At 33.2% G+C, this 20,458-nt stretch overlaps 3 protein-coding genes across 3 annotated transcripts; all 3 read right to left on the bottom strand.

Annotated features, from left to right (window-relative positions):
• Positions 1–1,546: 1,546 nt before the first annotated feature.
• LOC125190955 (Chaperone DnaJ-domain superfamily protein) lies at positions 1,547–3,606 on the bottom strand. The gene is made up of 7 exons (XM_048088387.2): positions 3,467–3,606; positions 3,203–3,326; positions 2,895–2,988; positions 2,562–2,635; positions 2,257–2,313; positions 1,961–2,167; positions 1,547–1,869 (listed from the first exon to the last, which is right to left on the bottom strand). The coding sequence occupies exons 1-7, from the start codon at positions 3,472–3,474 to the stop codon at positions 1,750–1,752; spliced, it is 684 nt and encodes a 227-aa protein (XP_047944344.1). The 5' UTR covers positions 3,475–3,606; the 3' UTR covers positions 1,547–1,749.
• A 4,089-nt stretch (positions 3,607–7,695) lies between these two features.
• On the bottom strand, positions 7,696–10,015 carry LOC125187872 (ethylene-responsive transcription factor RAP2-12-like). The gene is made up of 3 exons (XM_048084515.2): positions 9,629–10,015; positions 8,025–8,947; positions 7,696–7,929 (listed from the first exon to the last, which is right to left on the bottom strand). Exons 1-2 carry the CDS (start codon positions 9,918–9,920, stop codon positions 8,070–8,072), a joined length of 1,170 nt encoding a protein of 389 aa, XP_047940472.2. The 5' UTR covers positions 9,921–10,015; the 3' UTR covers positions 7,696–7,929; positions 8,025–8,069.
• Positions 10,016–15,918: 5,903 nt separating this feature from the next.
• On the bottom strand, positions 15,919–18,048 carry LOC125187871 (G2/mitotic-specific cyclin S13-7-like). The gene is made up of 7 exons (XM_048084514.2): positions 17,906–18,048; positions 17,574–17,724; positions 17,424–17,484; positions 17,100–17,339; positions 16,911–17,015; positions 16,246–16,835; positions 15,919–16,169 (listed from the first exon to the last, which is right to left on the bottom strand). Exons 1-7 carry the CDS (start codon positions 17,940–17,942, stop codon positions 16,007–16,009), a joined length of 1,347 nt encoding a protein of 448 aa, XP_047940471.2. The 5' UTR covers positions 17,943–18,048; the 3' UTR covers positions 15,919–16,006.
• Positions 18,049–20,458: the final 2,410 nt, after the last annotated feature.

Below are 20,458 nucleotides of genomic sequence, written 5' to 3'. Positions count from 1 at the left end.
TGACCAATTTTGGCCTTTACTCTGATTCATATGTTACATATTTTCAGATGTTGCACCTAGTCTGCCAAATCTACATAGTAATCTTAACAATAGAAGATGATGTTAGGTCATCATTATTAGCCACTTTATATCTTTACTTAACAATTTTCTCATAAATTTCCTAGCAAGTCATTTTGATTTCGCAGTGATTTTACCGACACTTCTCCTCCAGTTTCGACGAACAACTTGTTCAGAATAATTATGATACTAGTAGCTCATTTTAATTTTGATCTACACCGGATGGATAGTAAAACATCATTTCTTAATAAAGACATTAGCTTAAACAATTTATATGGTGCAACCTAAAATTTTTGTGTATGCCTGTATGGTGACCTATTGAGAATGACATGAAAACTACAAATCCATATATGGTTTTAAACAATTACTGTCTCTTTAATGGTTGTTAAATTTCATTAAGTTGACATCTCATTTAGTTTCAGACGAATACAATTGACGAATCTATGTATTGTTATAGATCAGTGGGAGCAAATTTACTTTTCTAGTTCTATTAGTCCACTGATATTCTTCTTGGTTGCAACAATGTAGAGTTATTATGTGATACCAATAAACTTTATCATTAAAATTTAAATTGAAGATCCAAATGACGTTTCTTTTATACTATTACAATACAAATTCACTAGGATCGTTCCTAGATGAACTTGGATTATCACAAAAGATCATACACATATAGAATGATAGATTGTATTTATGCTAATCGGAAGGACTATATATTGGAATAGTGTTAAACGGAGACTGATAGACAACCTCTACAATAAAAGCAAAATTCATAGATTCCTTTGTCGCATCACTAACATGGACTATGGTTGTAAAACTTTGTTTAATAACTGCAGTTTGTGTATAAAAGACCACTCTAAGTTATATTCTTAACCATAATTTGTAGATAGGATAGAAAGAAAATTCGAGCAGTGTTTATAGCAAAGGTAATGATGTAGAGATCTTTTGGTTTTATATAAATTATTTTTTAACAACAGGCAACTAGTTCAGCCACAGAAAGTCAGGCGTTGGGATTATCTGCTACGGGTACGAGTCAGAAGAAATCTGGAAAGAAGAAGTCGAAATCAAAAGGGTGAAGAAAGGTTTCTAACCCGGTGACATCTGCAGGTATTGTAAAGAGCCAGGGCACTGGAAGTATGATCGTTCGAAGAAGAAAAAGAAAGAGGCCTTTTGGGAATGACCCAAAAATAAATCCGTGCGGGCTTATCGGTTAGTCTAGTCGCCTAGCATTTGGAACCGAAACCGAACCGATAACCAACATTCTCGGAATGTCGGTTATCGGTTAACCGAGAACCGTTGTGATTCAGTTCGGTCATCGGTTAACCGACTAACCGATGACCGAATTCCCAGCACTACATGCGGTTATACTATTAATAGTATTCAACATATATGACTTTCAATTAAGTGAATTACTATTTTGATTCCAATATTTCCGACTTTCAACCAAACTAAGTAGACATGAAAAAATACTAAATGCAAACAGCATAAAAAATGAAGAAAGCTTGAACATCATTACATATGAAAACATGTTTCCATACACAAATACAAGCCAAAAAAGAGAAATACAAGGCACAAAACCAAGTAACAATATATGCCAAGAGACACAGCACATTCCCAGCTTCAAATCCAATTTCGATTTGTTGAGTATACATATGTAGGATTAGCCAATTGTTAGAGCTTAGAGTTGCAGCATATCTACGCAGATATGCCTCTAGACGAGACATCGTGGCCAGTCGAGACCTTCTGCTTCCGCCCATCCCGCCTGCTGCTACCTCTCGCCATTGTTTCCCCGCCTGCATTTTGCTGATGGTCCACCTGATGTTGCAGCATAAAGAATTGCCAAATGAATCTCATGTCTAAATAAGGGAGTAATTATGCGAAACACGAGTGATTAGCCATGTCATACCCTTATGCAGAATCCCCCGAGTTGGGTGGATTCGGTGGTGAACTTTCGAGAGCTCATCTCAGAGCAGTTTCTCTTGTTCGAGGTGCTTGATGCCTCACAGGACGAGGCACGCGTGTTTGCACGAGAAGAAGAGTCCGAGACATCGGTGTCACTCTGGAATATCTCATGAAATAGAACTTGCAGATCTTCAAAACTCTCATTTCTTTCCTGTTAAACCATATAATCCCACAACTTAGTCATATATACACAGATCTGATCCAATAGTTGATGGCTTGATGCAATGAAAAAGAACTCACATTTGGCTTATTTTGGTTCATCATTGCTGCCATTTCACTCAAGAAATCACCCATGCCCTGCATAATATCCCAAATCTAAAATCAAATTTTACACAAATGAATGAAAAGCTATTCATTTCAATTGACACAACAAGTGATAGAAAATGCCCTCTATTTATCTACTTTCTCTTCTTTCAATCCTCACCATTTCTTTCTCTACTCTTTTACTGTTGCAAGACCAGAATTTGGTTCATAAAAGAAAACACAACCAAAAAACTCAAGTGTGCCTTGGATAAAAGAGGAAGTGAAATGCAATTACAACTCACATCTTCGTCATCATCGTCATCGCTGTTATAGACGCCTACATCGTACAGAAACCTTTTGTTCACATCCGAAAGAACTAGGAACATAAAAATTCTCGTGAGTCGAATCGAATCATCATACAAGAATACCTGCTGCACTTGCCACTCTCAGCAAATAATCAACAACAAATCACAATCCAAAACACCAAATATCCTAGAGCAACATTTCTACAACAACCAATCCATATCTGAGTGAAGAGTAATAGTAGTAATTCATTTTCCCCATCATCCACACAATTTATTCCATCAAAACACATTTTCTAGCAATCAATACAAGAAAAATGAAGCTCCAAATACCTGAATATGCTTGCTGAATATCTTGGAATTTTCTCTTCGCCTCTTCCACAAACTTTTGATTGGCAGAAGCACTGCAACGATCCGGATGCCACTTCTACCATTAATGAAAAACAAACACGACTCAATCCATCAACATCTATACAACTTCCCATCTCTTATTCAAGCAAAACAGAATTTAACATTATCTTCACAATTCATATCACAATGATTCAACAGCATCCAAAGATTCAATCTTTTCAATTAAGTTACAAGAAAAGTTGCAAATAATCATAGAAATAAAACAAAATTTGAAAATGACAAATTCTAACCAATGCAAGTTTCTTGTAGGCATTTCTCAGTTCAGCTGGCGTGCATTCTTTCTTCAGCCCCATCACACCATAGAAATCACAGTTTCTCCCTTCCCCAGCAGCCATTTCTCTCAAAAATTCAATCCTGTCGACAAATTTCAGGAATCGGGATTTCAATCACCTCAAAACCAGCCAATCCTTTTTCACACGAATAAATAAATATCCGACACGCTGCAAAATGGAGTAGTATTCAACAAAGTCTGCAAGATTACAACGCCACGAAACCTCAGCATTTCTTTTTTTTTTTGAGAGGGAGATCAACAGCTCTATGCTTGGAAGCCTCTGGAAAGATTAATTTTCGCAATTATTTATATATATGCGTGCAGTGGATTATACATTTGTAAAAAATGGTGTGAGAATTGAAACATTGAATACTTCCAAAAGGTTACCAGTTTGTGAAAAAAGAAATGGAGGTGGGGTTGGTGATCAACGGCTGAGGTTCATTTTTTGTAGATATTTGTGGCGGGATTCGTCTCTAGAAGCTTCTCATTAACCTCTGTTTCATTGTTTAATAATGGACCACGGAAGAACAGGGCAGCTTTCATTCCTCATGTTTCTTTTATTTTTATAATAATAATATTTGAAATTGGTCTGTCCAATGCATTAGTAATTTGTTTTAGTAGCATAAGCTTTACTTTATAAATTTCGATAAATTAAGAGATTAGGAGCTGATGAGTGATGAGGATAGTTTTCTACATAGATTCACACATTTCGAAATTTGATCGAGATAGAAAAAAGGAAAGAGATAAGAAAAAACAAACTTACTAAATTCAAAAGAAATCAGAAGTAAGTTTATATAAAAAAGAGTACTAGTATTAAATTAATTTTTAAAAATAAATCCAAGTCTATTATTTAGATTAAGAGAAGTAGAAGTACATGAATTGAAATAGCTCGTGAATCACTTAGGAAATGCATTTCGAGTTGGGTAAATTCTCGATTGGTAGAAAAAAAAATGAAATATATCCAAGATAGAAAGAATCCCAAAAGAGAAAGAAGTAAGTGCAAAAGTTAAAAATCGTGAGAATATAATTTTGATTTGGAGTATAATATAACCTATAGTTATGAACACATTTTTATCCTGTCACAACAAATAGTGATCCAAATATTGCATATAATAATTCTCTCCCATTTTATTGTAGTTGAATCATATTTTTTTTCAATTATTCTATGATAATTTAATATATTTTTTATATAATTTTTTTTCAATCTTACTTACTTTAATTCTTAAACATCATTTTTTACAAATAGAGGTGTGAAACTAGCATCTTAGCTAATTGCCAGAAGAAAAATGCAAAAAGGAAAACGTGTTGGGCTTAATAATTTAAAGGAAGCAAGTTGCTTTAAAGAAACTCGTTTTCGTAGACAAGTAGAATTATTAATGAATAAGTCAATAACCAACTTGCTTATCTACATTTCTCTTTATTATTTAATACTACTAATATTAACATTCATATTTTTGGAAAACAAAGCTTGTGAGTTTCGATTCCAACATCAAATTATACATATTGGACATAAATATTTTTATTCTGTTAAATTATTTTCACTTTTCATTTTCCAATTTATAATATTTCTCTCTAATCAAGTTGGAGTCCTATAAAAATTAGCAAAAATATAATTTTACATTTTCAATTCTTGGTGGCAAAAGCTAGAAGAATCTAAAATTTAATGAGATGCAAGTTGCCAAGTTGAAGGTATATATATGGTGGAGAAGTAGCTAGGCAGCTAGAAGCTACTGTTTGGCATTTTATTTCAATTTTCAATGGCTTCTATTTTCCAAATCTATCTGCATATGCTTTCCTCCCCACATGTTCTTCATCTCTAGATTGAGACCTTCTCCAGAATATTCATTTGTACATACCTTTATATTTCAACCTACTCACAGTATTCAATATAATATATCCATCAAAATATTGGATTATATCATTATTGTTTTTTCTATATTTTTCGTTAATTAAAATTGATTCGCATGAAAACTTGACGCTAATGTGTAATTTAAAGAAAATTAGTTATCATTACTACAAAAATAGAAAAAAAATGTTGGGGAAAATTAGAGTAATTCATCCACTATCTTTTATTATAGCCGTTTCATAATGGGGAATGAAGTCCAATTCATAGAGAGAAAAAAAAGTTTCAATCTTTATAAATACTTAATAATAAGAAATTTATGAATACCTTCGTATCATTGTGTAAGAATTTTGTTTAATAAATATTTTCACCAAAAGTTAGGCACGATTCTTGCTTCCGATTTTTTAAGTTAATGATAATAAGTGGCAGTTTTTAAAAGGATCAAATTAATAAATATATACTGTAAAATAATGTATGTGGAGGCACAAAATAGCCATAGAATAATACTCCTCCTCCCTCCGGTAATTAATAGTAGTCTCATACTCTGTTTCTAATTTTGATTCGATCATAAAATTAGTCCATTTTTCACTTTTTGATAATAATATCCTCTCTTTTTTCCATCTCCTACGATACAATGTTAAAACTTAAAACTATCAACAATGAAGGGAAGGGAGGGAATAAACAAAATGTGATTGATTTTCCTTGCTTAAAATTGAGGGACATTAACGTATAAAAGTGATAGTAAATTAATTTAATTTTGGAAAGAATTGTGAAAGGTGTGAAAGCATTATGTTATATTTATAGATAAAAATAAGATGGTAGTGTTAAATAGTACCCCATGCGTCCCAAGTTATTCGAGTCATATTCCTTTTGGGTTGTTCCAAGTTATTTGAGTCATTTTATTTTTTGACTAAAAATAAAACATCTAATCTCACATATTTTATTTTTTCTTTTACTTACTTTATTCTCCCATCTACTTTATTTAACTCACCAAACACTACTTTCTTAAATCCAGTGTTGAAAAGAAACGCCTCAGGTAACATGGAACGGAGGGAGTAGTAAAATATTGAAAATTGGCTTGCTGCCCCCGAGCATTGCAATGCGTACCTACGCACTCCTGGTGGCGGATTGCAAGCCGACACGGCCTCCCACCCCTCCTCCAACCCACTCGGCCTCGAACCGGATCCCCCTACAACATGGGGTGCCGAGGACAACGGACCCGACCCCTTTGATAGAGATTCGAATATCCTATCCTTTGCTTGTTGAATTGTAGTGTATGCCCTAAGTTCGATTATTGTCAATAAAAATAGAAAAAAGATTCATAAAAATTTGACAGCAACAAAAGACCTGGGTGTTGGTCCATAATATGCAGAGGGAGTTTGCTGGAAATCACATGAGTCCGAATTTCAATAATTTCCAAATCACACAAAAAGTGGAGAAAAGGAGTTAATTGGCTTGTAGCAATAATATCGACCATTATATATTATTATTGTTATTGTTATAATAATAATAATAATAATTAATTAATTAATTAATATTAATTATTATTATTATTATTATTATTATTATTATTATTATTATTATTATTATTATTATTATTATTATTATTCATCTCGTATAGTACTTACTATTTTGGAGCTGAACTAAATTAAGAAATGAATCATTTATATCGCACACCATTCGTACATTGCATTGGTATTCCCATACTATAAGATAATGTTATTAAATTTGGTTAAATTGTGCCGGTCATAACTTGTAAAGTAATCATTTATTATTATTTTTATAAATCAGTCGGTCATGATAATAACAAATAAAATATTCAAACCAGAAGATAAGAAGCTATAATTGGTATTACGATTATTGATATGGTAGTAGTTGGTTTCTCCTCTAGATTAATTATTGATTAACGGGCTTCAATTGACAAATTGGGCCACAAGCCCAGTGACAGATTCGCAGATATATTTACGCAACTCATTACCTGATAGGCTATGCAACCGGTGATATATTCAAAATATTCTCTTTATCTTAAAGTAATATTTTTACTCACATGATATAAATATTATTTATTTATTTATTTATTTATGAATATTAATATTTATTTGCATGCATCTGTTATTGTTTATCCTCTTTTCTGCAGATTTGTATGCATCTGTTATTAGTGAGGTTAATTTTGAATTTTTATACTACTTGGAGATTTAGAGAATGTGAGTTACGAAATTGTAATGCAGCTATAGTGTTGATATGAGGATTTGAGTTTATCAAAATAACCAATTATTCTGGGGTTGAATATCATCATACATCATATATAGTATTTATTAAATTTTTTATTTTTCTTTTCAGTTTGAATTTTGTGTTTATGTGCAGCAATAAACGGTATTCATTTGTATGATCCTCCTGCTCATATTAACTTTCTTGATTCTTGATGCAGATCGCATCAAGCCTTCTAAAAGATCTCAACTTTGGATGGAAAAAGGTGACAAGTTAATGGAAATACGACATTAGAGAGACCCAATAATATCATGCTAATTTGTGTGTCATTTGATAACTTTGTTTTTTCTGTTAATGCATAAACAAATATAACTAATGTAATACTAGTAGCATATGACAAATGATGAAACAGGAATAGATTAGTAGTGTATAATAAAACAGATAGTTGATGGTCCACAAACATTGACTAAATTCGGAATTAATCTCAGTTCCAATGTCTCAAAAAAACACAAAGCAGGCTAAAATTTAAGTTGCTATGTACACCTCGGTTAGGATGCGAGCCTTGCTAAAACAGCACTGATGGCTTGTGCACGCTTCACTGTCGTTCTCGTACATCAACCCGACAACGAACACACCTACATGACGAGGCCAAACAAGGATAAATCGAATCATCAGCTAGTATTTTAGATCGAGTTGAGATATATAAGAGTTGAAGTGAAAAGGTACTAACATGCAGCCTTATTTACAGACAGAAAGCAAAGGAGTCGATGCAATCTCAGTAGACACCACTCGTCATGGCTGCAACATCATCCAAAGACCACATATCCAATGCACTCCCACAATCCTGATTCGTGTCCCCACTGAGTAGGGCGTCTATGGAAGCATCCCAGTTGCACTCAAGATACGGCATCTGAAACAGCTTCATCTGGGAATCAAACTCTGAGAGGTCAGAGCTGTTGTCTTCATCAGGGGGCACCACATTTTCAGGGCTCGTTTTCACTTTCTTTGCTGGGTAAGGAGTATCAGAATCGAGAGCCTGATCATCATCCTCAACAACAGTGGTGAGGACAGATGACACTTCTGGATTCTTCGCACAGTTATCACTCCAAACAAAATCTGAGCAGTCGAAAGAGTTGCTTCCTTGATCGGAGCTGAAGTAAACACTGGATCCATCTGAGGGTGTACGTGGTTTTAGCCCCACATCACTGTATCCATACTGCTTCATCTGTGGCTTCTCTTCCATGAGGCCTAATGAATCATAGTAGTCGTTGCTGAGCATGGTGGTGAAACTCATGTTTTGGTCCAGATTAGGCTGCACGGAATCCGAGTTCAAGCTCTCATTTGAAGACGCTTTCCTTGAGCTCACCTTAACAGTGCGCTTTGAAGCCGCAGAGACTGGAACATCATCAGGGAAATTGACCTTAGCCTTATCACCCCTGATCCTCAGAGCTTCAACATCATAAGCTCTTGCAGCTTCCTCAGCAGTATTGAAAGTGCCAAGCCACACTCGAACCCCTTTTCTTGGATCACGGATCTCAGCAGCCCATTTCCCCCATGGACGCTGCCGGATCCCTCTGTACTGATTCTTTCTCTTTCTTTTCGAGGACTTCTCCGCATCCTCATCAGATTCAGCATAGTCAAGAGATTTATGAGCTTCACAAAACAACAAGCAAACAATAAGCGCCAAGAACAGGAGACAGGTTTGCAAGACCAACCATTTTATGTTGGCCTTTTTTTCATGGTATTAATAAGTGCTCAAAGTCTGAGATATAATCGATACCAAGAAGCATAAATCAAACTGGTCCAAATACTAGTTTTAAACTTTAGATTTTAGAGGCATATCTGTTGATATTAACTACATAAATCTCCAATATTAAGTATTTGATTGCTGATTCACACCATTATTTATACAAACCCTCTAAATCAGTCAAAATAATAGAAGAAAATCATAGCACAGAAACTTCACCATAAAACATATTCGAGCTTAGTAACCAGAAACCATCATCAAAATTACATTTTCATAGAAAAATCTAACCTTGAATGTTTTTAACTTGGACAAAAATTGTAGGCGATAATTAACTGTTTCAGATCCCCTCATGAGTACAATTTAATTTTCGCGCTAACATTAAATAAGAACATCGAGGAAACAACATCACCACCTCCACGAATTCGAGAGGGAAAGGAAAATCACTCCGACAAATCATTCACTATTAATTGATTAATTCCAAATCTATCAACATAAGCGACTCACAGGTCAAAATCCAATTTAATTTAATTAATTCAAAAACAACCGAACAACAATCCAAATTTATGATCGAGGGATGATGAAGTTACCTTTTACACCAAGGTTTTTCGGAGCAGAGAAGGCGAACTGCTTCTTCAAATCGAGCTCCTGATCACAATCATCATCATCATCGTAGTCCTCAAAATCCTGAAAATCGGCTTCGAAGTCATCGCCGAAGTCAACGAAAGGCTTGGATCTGAGCGGCTTTGAGTAATAGCTACAATTACTTTTCTTCTTCCTAAGAGCGGCGGCGCCGCTGCCCCATAGCAAATCGGCGGTGAGGCGGCGCGACGATAGGCCCGCCGGCGGCGTAATTTCGGAGATTACAGCTCCTCCGCACATTTCGAGAAATCGTCTGCAATAGTTTCAGTGATTGCTTTGCAAATGGAAATCGCTTTTCGTAAAAAAATCGAGATTTTTGTTGAGCTGTTGCAAGAAATGTTTCTGCTTTTTTATACGCAGATGGTGATAAGAGCGAGGCGGCCTTTTAAATTTACGATTATGCCCCTGCGGGATGAGTCTATTTCAGATTTGCTAGGCTTGTTGGACTATAATAACCTTGATTTTGGACGAAATTGCATTTGCACTACCTTTTTTTTTAATTAATTATTTTGCCTAATGTAGGCCTAACAATCTAATTATCTGTGTCACATTATTTTATCACTGACGGACAACTTATAGGTAGAAGTAGGTCATCAACATCTTCTCTTTAGATTATAATTAGCATTTCTTTACTTGGAGAATATTTTGATATTACAAGATGTCTAATTATTGTAGTATGATACTAAACACTTCGAAAAATAACACATTACAAATCTACTGCAAAATCTAATTATATAGGGTAATATTAATAAAGCTTATAATTGGTATATCGGCAAATAGGAGTCAATATTGAATGGAGGAAGGAGAGTTGAAATGCCAAAAATGAAGATGAAAGCTAAAACCAGATTAGAAAAATGGACGTCATTGAATGATAGCCGCATATTATAATAGTTGTCCCCATTATCTGAATTAGTAAGTGTATTTAACCTTTCTAATTGAGTTAGATAAACATCCCTCTTATTTAATGGTTTTTAATTGGAAAGGGTCTACGACTCCATCAATTATGAAATGCTCCAGCCGTGGCTGTATTACAACACTGAAAACGTAACACGAATGTCCTTGCGGCTGCATTGCACCGGATGCATTTAATATTCTAATTTTATTTATAAATGGAGTAGTAAATTTTTATTATCTAAGTGTTGCACCGGATGCATTTAATATTCTAATTTTATTTGCACCGGATGCATTTAATATTCTAATTTTATTTATAAATGGAGTAGTAAATTTTTATTATCTAAGTGTTGCACCGGATGCATTTAATATTCTAATTTTATTTATAAATGGAGTAGTAAATTTTTATTATCTAAGTGGTTACATGTATCTAAGTGGTTTAACAGATTTCATAATTCATAATTTACATGTATCTAAGTGGTTTAACAGAGATTTCATAATTCATAATTTACGTGTATCTAAGTGGTTTAACAGATTTCCCTGGTTTAACAGAGATTTCATAATTCATAATTTACATGTATCTAAGTGGTTTAACAGATTTCCCTACGCATATGCAGCTCATGACCTATGAGTCAAGTGACCAACATCTCTACCACTCCACCACATGTACTTGAATGAAATATTATGAGCATTAGTTATTGTTATACATTAAACCTGAAAATTTTTTGTCCACGCAAATTAATAATTTGTGTTTAATTTTATACTTTTAAATAATTACTATTAGTTGTGATATGCTTAATATTAACTGTCCCTCACTAAATTTTACTTTTATTTGTAGAATGAATATAAATAATAGATTTTACCTAAGATTTGATATTGTAGTATATATATTATTAACATAGTTTATTACTCCATATTTACTAAATAATACTCCAAACTTATTAATAAATCATGTTTAATTTATGTATTAACTAATAATACTAATATAGGAGTATATATTTATCCAAATTAACTAAAAATTCATGTTTATTTTTATATATTGTCTATAATATTATTTCACCACATAAACATTTTTGAATTAATATAAATTTTATTTATTTATATATGAAAATATTGTACTTTTTTAGTTATTCTAATTAATAATTTATGTATTTAGTTATTATTTAAATTTTATCATTCACTTATTTTAAATGCTCGTCATATTTAATTTATATACAAAGTTTAATAGTATATGTTTTTGTTATATATTACTAATTATAATTTATCACTCATTAAATTTAATATACTTTGTAAGGATATATTTAATTATATATATTTGCAAGGTAAAACGGTTCGACCAGTGATTGAACCGGTTGAACCGTGAACCAGTAGCCTCACCGGTTCACCGGCCGATCCGATTTTTAAAACATTGATCATAACGGTAACACAACCTCGATCTCGCCAATGAGTACTAGTATCCTAAATACTTGCGGATCCATAACCAATGTAGATGACTAAGAGATTTCAGAAATTGAACCAACTGGTGTGGACCTCTTAAGTTCAGATCTAATTTCCTAGCGAGGGATAAAAATAAGGGAAAAAATCATTTCTACTTTATTCTATCTTACTTTATTTTTTTTCACTTTAACTATTTTATAGGAATATCATTTTTCTAAAATTAAGTTCTAAAACAAGTGTGTTACTTTTAGTAGGACAAATGTGTAGAAAACTGTAGTAGGACAAATGATTAGTAAACTGTAATAGCTAAATTTATCGAAATACTATCTGCTATTACGAACCAACTTTGTATACAATGAAACTATTAAATGCGGCCGCATAGATGATTTAACGTCATTTATATCATTAATTGATTAGTAGCTAATTATATATGCACATATAAAAAAAATAAAATAAAATTGTATGCACTCCAAGAAAATTATAATCATTTTTGGGTTGTTCTAATCAAGTTCAATCATTTTTTTTAGCAAAAATATTATTCCCCTCCTGTACTTTACTCTTTTCATCTTTATTAGTACTTTATTCCTTATTTAACTTTACTTTCTTTACTGTAATCTATAACACATTAATATTTTAAATCTTATGGCCAAAAGAAATGCCCCAACAATCTTGAAATAATTTAGTATTATATAGTAATCCATTGTTTTGCATAATCAAATATATAAGCCAAAAGGAACTAAAACCATGAACATCGCTTAAAACCGATGGTTTTGAACCGGCGTTTTACGAAGAGTAACTGGAACCAAAACAACCAAATTTGCTCATGATTAATTTTTAGTTCACGATTTTCTGAAACTAGAATCGGCGTCCGAATCATAACCTCCAGTTTACGAATCTTGGGCACCTCTATCTCTGTCCCAGAATTTGAAACGACATGAGTTTTAATGTATAACTAGTATAATAAGAGAGAGATAGAAAATGAAAGTTATTGGAGTTTTTTAGGGAAGGATGAAGCCCACCTCATTAGAGAGAAATAAGTTATAAAAAATTGAAATGGACTACTTATATAAGACAAAACAAAATGGAAAGATTTTTTTATGGGGTGGAGGAAGTACAAAATTATTTCCTCATCTCTTTAAATATACAACATTTGCTTTTCGGTACGAGATTTTATATACTAGTAATATTTTTTTTCAAATTAATCAAGAGAGAATAAAATGAAAGAGAAAAAAAATTAAAAATATTATTTTAAATGGATCAACTTAAAAAGAAAAATGTTTCATTTTTAAGACATGGAGACATACTCTCCACTTGATAAAAATAAATACTCTGTATTACCTAAAATATTATACTCTCTCCGTCCGGAAAAAATATTTTATTATACCTTTAGAAATTTTCGCGATTTAAAATCTCATTTGTTCTATTTCCGTTTAGATAAATGAATTTCACCGTTCAACTAAATCATTACCTTCACATTTTATTATAAAATTAACATATTAAATGAAATTGACATTTTATTAACTTATTTTCCCAATTTTATGTAAAATAAAAAATATCTTAAAATTCGTATTTAATTAACAAGACAGTATATAGTCATTAACATGACACTATAAATTGTGGAGTAGTATATTGTAATCAATGATTAATAAGACAGACAAGGTTGGGTGCGTGCAGCGGATACCGTCATCCGCGGAACGTGTGGAGCCCACGAATATACTAAAATTAGTTAAACATAGCAAAGACGACAAGGATGTGGGGCCCATGCGCACGAGGATGCCATGACATTTCTGTTTCGGGACCTAATGGTCATTTCACACTAATATTTGTGGGTCCAATGGCCCATCTCATATCAGCATGGGCTTGCATTTGTGGTCATCAGAATAGATGACACTGCAATAATAACTATTTTATGTCTCATAAAAATAAAAAATACATACTTCTACTCTGTCTAATTAAGTATATTTTATAAATTAATTCACTTTTATTTTTGATATAATTTTTATATGAGCCTTCTTATCAACTAATAATATTTTAGATATTTTTCTATTTATCTTTTTCTTACTAGACTAATTGTACAATAAAAACCATCACATTCTAAAAATATTTAATTTTATGAATTGAAGAGTATTTAAATTTACTGCGATACACCCATGTATAATGATAATAGCTTAGAATAGCTAAAATGTCGACATTCTATGAGAACTCGCAAACTTAAGAAGTCTTTTGGGGTATTATTCAAATGTAGTCATGTGGTGTGTCGACAAACTCAAATTTAAGGCCTCATTTTATTTCCTATTTTAGCTATGTTCAAATATGTCGGCAATCAGCACATTAAATAAATTATTATTGTCAATTTCAATCTTGTATGTTCGATTTTATCTCTTTAAAAATATATACTAGGAGTACTATATTTTTCTATTATGAAAAACAGGTTAATAATTTAAAACACAACCAATTTGAGAAAGTGTGAGAAATTGATTTTTTTTTTCGAACAAAATATGCAATGTTCAATAAAGATTTTTAGCTTACTTCATAGAAAAATTGAACTACTAAGTGTGAGATTGACATATACATAAATAACGAAAACAATGAATTTATTTGCATGATTAAATCATATCGAAGAAACAATAAATTTAGTTTGTTGTGTGATTAACTCTTCAACCTAATATCATTAATAAATTTCGAGTTTCTAAAGTTATTAAAAGTTTCAAGATGGGGACTTCAGGCGTGTCCCTGGCACACTCCAACTTTATGTGAGTGAATTATTCAGCCATATTTTCCAGTACTTCAACTTAACGAAGAAACTATTTAGAAATAAATTATCTAGTTAAAATCTACTTTGAAGAATTCCGATAAACAAGCATGAAATAGCAATATAGTGAGTGACAATGCCCTGAGAACAGTCACCCAAACATTTTTACCATTTCTACTAAAAAATGGCCACATCAAGGAGGTGTGAACTTGGTAGAATGGGGTGTGGAGGTGGGGCTTATGTTGGTGGAGAAATATGTTTGTTTGGGAAGGGGCTCTCTATTAGGCCATGAAAGAGTATGGGCCCAATGTGAGAGTGTGGTATTTTTTTTTGTTTGACTACAGGTGTATCGAACTCGCGTATGACGGAATTCGACTAATCTTGCTCGACCGGATTGGCGGATTAAGGCCAAAAGTCTCTCGGCGAGTGGCGGTGTCGTCTTTAATAAATCATTATACTCATGAAAAGCAAAATTGAAGAAAAACAATTACTACTATCCGTTACGTTGAGGGAGAGAATTCAAGAAAGAAATCCTCAACGTAAGTAGAAAGCAACAAAAATTAACTTAGAATGAACCGTACAAATCCTAATATTAGTTTTAGTTTAGTGCATATAGTTGAAAAAATTAGAGATGCCATGAGAATCATATCACCCGTGGGTAAGAACAATACCAAACAGAATAGAAAAATCTTTCTATCTACTTCTATGTCTAAAATAATAAAGTTGACATTTGGAATGAACTTATTCACTTTTAGTTGGACATCTTCCATAATCACTTTCAGTTGACAATTGAGTGATTAGTAGTCAGGAGTCAAACGGGAATCGATCTTTATGAGGTTTTCTTTAATGGTTCTTTCTAGCCTCTTTGTAATTTTTTTTATCAAGAAGTACATAATTCAATTGATATTTCTCTCTTGCTCACACTAGATCGTCGTCATCTATATTACCTCTCCCTTTGGTTGGCCGCTTCACACTTAATTGTCGTCATTTATTTATCCCTTTTTTGTTCTTTTTTTTCCTGAATCAGTCTTTTCTAATTTGAAATTTTATCTGCATTTAAAAAATTATAATGGAGTTCTGTTTTTTCAAAACTGACAAGGAGATAGATTTGGTAATTTTTTAAAATCGTAAATAAACATAAAAAAGTAACTCCAGTAATGAATAATATGAAATGATCACATTTGTCATCTCATCAAATGAGAAGTTACATAATTTGTTGGACATGGCAAATCATGGTATAATTTTGTTAGTTCGAAGAACTGTGACAAAATGAGATGAACAAAAGAGAATTTGCTGGTGGCAAGAGAGCAGCAAATTCCCTATCTGAGCCCTCGTATTTCTGGTAGATCCCACGCATATTCCCGTCCAACAACATCGAATGAAACGTTGCCAGCATCTTAGCACATTCCCTAAAAAACATCAAAAAACAATCAACAACCAATCCAATTATCATGAAAACTAAAAGACCAAGAAAAAATCCCTCACATGAGCTGCTCTTCCAAGAAGCCGGTGTGCTGCCTAAGTGTCTCGTTCCAAGCTGGTGCAATGCTCAAGGTGCAGCGCGCTGCGTAGACTGCTGAGGCAGCAATCAACGAGGGGCTGTACCTTATTGCTGTGCTGTAGTTCATCATTGCAAGCTCACCCAACAGATACACCATGTTCTCCACTTTGGCATCGGTCATGGATGCTTTGATGAACCGGGCAAGGAACACGTATGGAGTGGGAACTGTCAAGCTCCATTCCAGCTGTCCTAGGATCTTCTTCTCCATGACCAAGATGTCTGCACAGGAGTAAGTTCTGTCTGACATGATGACCAGCTCATTCACCTCAGGCGCCCAAATCTCCTCATATTTCGAGGCTATCAGCATTGCCCCTAACCCCACTAACTGCAATTCCTTTCTCTGAGTCTTCTTCGATGCAAGATATCGGTCCACGAGGTTGATGGTGAGGTAGAGGGTCTCTGGAGAGAGATCAAATTTGTTGTGGACCTGCACCAACCAATCAACCAAGATTGCTCTCATCTTTGCATTGATCTCAGGCTGCGAATCCATATAGTCCCCCGCCATGCCCTCGTGCTGCACCCACAAACCCGAATTAGGATGTCTCATTCCACCACAACACAAGCAAATTGCATAAATAGATATATATACCTCAGCTGATTTGTAGAATTGGTAAATTTCATCTATGTATTCAACAACTGCTAGATGGTTATTGGCATCTGCAGCATCAATGTCCACTTTTGGCCCACAAGCAGCCTAACATAACACATCACACAAACAATGTCACTCAACCTACCAAATTGATTAATGAATGTATTCAAGAATCGAAAAAGCACTAACCTTGCTCCTAGCAGAGAGTGTTGATGTAAGGGTCAGAGACCTCTTTTTCAATGACATTTCTCCAGCCTTAGCCTTAGACTTAGGCTGATCTTCTTTGGAGTCAGGGCTAATCACTATAATCTCCTCTGGCTTTGGCCTTGGCTTTGGCTTTGCTGCAGCTCTCTTTTGAGGTTTCTTGGCTGGTTGAGGCTGAGCCTGAGCCTGAGCTCCATCCACCACATTGGGGTTCACTGCCAAGCACTATCAAAGACTAAAACTATCAACATAAGTTGGTCTAACCAATACAAGAAAAATACATTATATTGTAATTTGAGGAAATGAAACCTTGTTATTCTCAGCAGCAGCTGCAGCCTGTGCATTAGCCAGCAACTGAGCACAGAAACTCCTGAGAGATACAATACAATAAAGAAATCCACAATGAAAACGTATCAAACATTTAAACAAGTAGTAGTTGAATTTGTTTAGTAGTAGTACCTTGTAACAGGTCGAGAAACCTGAGGAAGCGGCTTGCCGTTGACGTCACAAATAGTTACCATATTTCCTATATCACCGAGTGCGCGGCGATTCTTCCTCTCCGCTGCCATGTTTTTCTGTTTGTTAGCGCCGGGAACACCTTCCTCCACTCCTACAATCACAATCAATAACACAAAATCAGACTTCAATCCACAACATTTTTCACCCAATTGTCTAGAAAGCGTGGAAATTCTTAAAGATTCAAAATTCCATTATTGATTTAGCCCTAATCTAGAATGCCTCCCAAGCACGGCCACAAAATGCATAGTAATTGTGAGAGATCGGTGCGATACCTCTGTTCTGCTGTTGAATCACTTGTCTTGACGCCATTCTTGAAAACCCCCTTGGTAAATCTGAAACACTCGATAGGTAAATCTTCTTCTTCTTCTTCTTCTTCCGATTTCTCTCAATGTAGGTCGCCTCTTTTATGCTGATGCTGTGATGCATACGAACCACAACGGTCTTATTTTTTCGGAATTTGCGACCGTCCGATGCAGAGTGCATCAAACGGTGTTAATTTAATTTCAGATGCGCCGTTTAATTTAATTACATTTTTATTAAATTCCCAGCCTATTTAATTTTTTTCTCTATGTACTCGTGTAAATTATGGCAATCACTTACATTCGCGATATTTGACTGTGATGTCGTACATTTTGCAATCACCATTTTCATAAACTGAAATCATTCAATATTTACCAATTTTAAGGAGTCCAAGGCATCCCCATTAAAATTTAATACTGAAATTAATATCAAAGTAATTTTAAGGTTTATTGGCGTGTGATATCGTACTACTTTTGAAACTTCTAATTTTTTCTACCACTTTAACTTGACAAACATTCAATTTTCCATCGACATAAATTCCAGCTTATTAAAAATGACATGAAAGACGAGTTCATATTTAATTAATGACGCGGAACATCACTTATTGTTTTAGAAAACAAATGACATCTCACGAATAATTATGATTTTTCTTTCCTTTTCTCTTTTATCTCCATCTCCGCCTCGCTATTTGTATTCTCTTTCTCTCTCTTTGATATAGTTCTTCATAGTCCACATCAACTTTCCGACTAGACCTGACAAGCGACCTATGCAAAATTTTGCAACACCATATAACAGATGGTAAGTTTGATACTTCAGTCAATATTCATGATATTATTTGTCAAGTTCAAAGCCGATGAAAAAAATTAAAATTTTCAATAGTATCATAATATTAGGAGCCAATTAACTCTAATTTTGATATTGCACAATTATAGTTTTAAGAATCTTAGATTGCTGCTTTTTAATTTCGTGGATATTTTTGATTTTTTATTATCTAGTTACAAGGTAATTCTCGAAGACTATGAATATAGTTTAATAGTTCAACCATGTTTCTTCTTAACTTTTCTTATATGTACTACTTTAATAATTTCAAAATTCTTGCATAGTTGTATTATTTTTATTAATTTATTAAAATACAATATAATAATACTATTATCATAACTAAAATTATTAGTATCATTATTGTAGTTTTCGCTATTATTTAATTATGTTATAACTTAAGAATTTATCAAGTAAATCTTAATTTTATTCAATTACGGACCATATATGGTCGAAAGAAAAAATCTCTATTTGAGAGGGCTTCTTCCTATACCTATGAATTCCATTGGACCCAGAAATGATACCTTGGAAGAATCGGTTGAGTCTTCCAATATCAATAGGTTGATTGTTTCGCGACTTTCATCGAATACGGCTTTCCGCAGAATTCTATAGGGGGAGAACCAGCTAGCTCTGGGTTCGAGTGACATTTTACCCTTTAGACCGTTTTGAAGAAGGTTCTGTTACTAACATGTTTACTTCCATTGTAGGAAATGTAACATTTTTTTTTATATTCCAAACACATGATAAGTAGGTAATACAGAAGAGCACTTATATTTCTTAATAATGTTATTATTCTGAACAAATAAATAAACCCCAATTTTTTTAATAATAGGCGATATATATAATTATTAATGTGATTGGATAATTGTACCCTGAAAAATATACTGGTACAGTATATTGAATTAGTTGATAGATTTTACTCTTTTATCAGTAATTGGGTTTTCAAACTTTTATAGATTTATTCCATTTTTTGATTGAGTTTCAAAATTTGCACTTGATTATAAACTTATGTTACTGTTGCTACATAATTAATGACCGCACACCAATAAATTAAATTGCGAACTTAATGACAGATTCATGCGCTCAATCAACTCATGATTTTGTATATGGTACAAAAGATAATTCTGGATTTATAGTTAACTTATTTGAAATAAATTGACATTTTTGTGACTTAGACAGTGGAGTTGCATGGTACTACTCCATCTGTTTTTTAAAAAATAGCAACTCTTTTTCTTTTAGTACGTTTCTTAAAAATAACAACTTTTAAACTTTCCATTTTTGGAAATCTTTTACAACCTTATACATCAATTTATTTACCACTTAATTATACCACTATAATTAACAATTTTAAGTGGACCTTATAATCCACTAACATTAATTCTATTATTTCCCCCCCCCCCTCCTACTTTACCAATTTTTTTTTCTCCTTCTCTCTTAGTTTATCAATTTTTGTTTCCCTTTTTCTTACTTTACCAAATTTTTCATTAAAATCGTGTCGTTTCAAATGTCTCTATTTTTAGAAAACGGAGGGAGTATTATTTTAATTGTTTGTAAAAAATTACTGAGTATACTTGGATTAAGATCTTGAGTGTTTTTATAAAGGTTGAATGAAATGATATAGACTAGGGTTTGATAGGCAGCTATATTGAGAACACTCACAAGTGACATCAATAAAATTTAGAGAAATCATTTCAAGAATGCATATTTAA

This window comes from Salvia hispanica, chromosome 5 (genome assembly GCF_029641045.1).
Source record: "Salvia hispanica isolate PSC_SH4W2 chromosome 5, Shi_PSC_v1, whole genome shotgun sequence".
Taxonomy (NCBI): domain Eukaryota; kingdom Viridiplantae; phylum Streptophyta; class Magnoliopsida; order Lamiales; family Lamiaceae; genus Salvia; species Salvia hispanica.
Note: the sequence above shows the minus strand (reverse complement) of the source record. Positions and strands in the feature narration are given on the sequence as shown.

Bases quoted from the DNA above. Each gene is read 5' to 3' on its own strand.
- LOC125190955 (XM_048088387.2), bottom strand. The intron at 2,314-2,561 runs GTGAGTTGTAAT...GATATTATGCAG, and splicing joins ATGACGATGATGACGAAGAT to GGCATGGGTGATTTCTTGAG. The intron at 1,870-1,960 runs GTATGACATGGC...CTGCAACATCAG, and splicing joins TCGGGGGATTCTGCATAAGG to GTGGACCATCAGCAAAATGC.
- LOC125187871 (XM_048084514.2), bottom strand. From the start codon at position 17,942: ATGGCGTCAAGACAAGTGATTCAACAGCAGAACAGAG. The intron at 17,485-17,573 runs GTACTACTACTA...TGTATCTCTCAG, and splicing joins GTTTCTCGACCTGTTACAAG to GAGTTTCTGTGCTCAGTTGC. The intron at 17,016-17,099 runs GTTAGTGCTTTT...GTGTTATGTTAG, and splicing joins CACTCTCTGCTAGGAGCAAG to GCTGCTTGTGGGCCAAAAGT.
- LOC125187872 (XM_048084515.2), bottom strand. From the start codon at position 9,920: ATGTGCGGAGGAGCTGTAATCTCCGAAATTACGCCGCCGGCGGGCCTA. The intron at 8,948-9,628 runs GTAACTTCATCA...TGTTTTGTGAAG, and splicing joins GAAAAACCTTGGTGTAAAAG to CTCATAAATCTCTTGACTAT.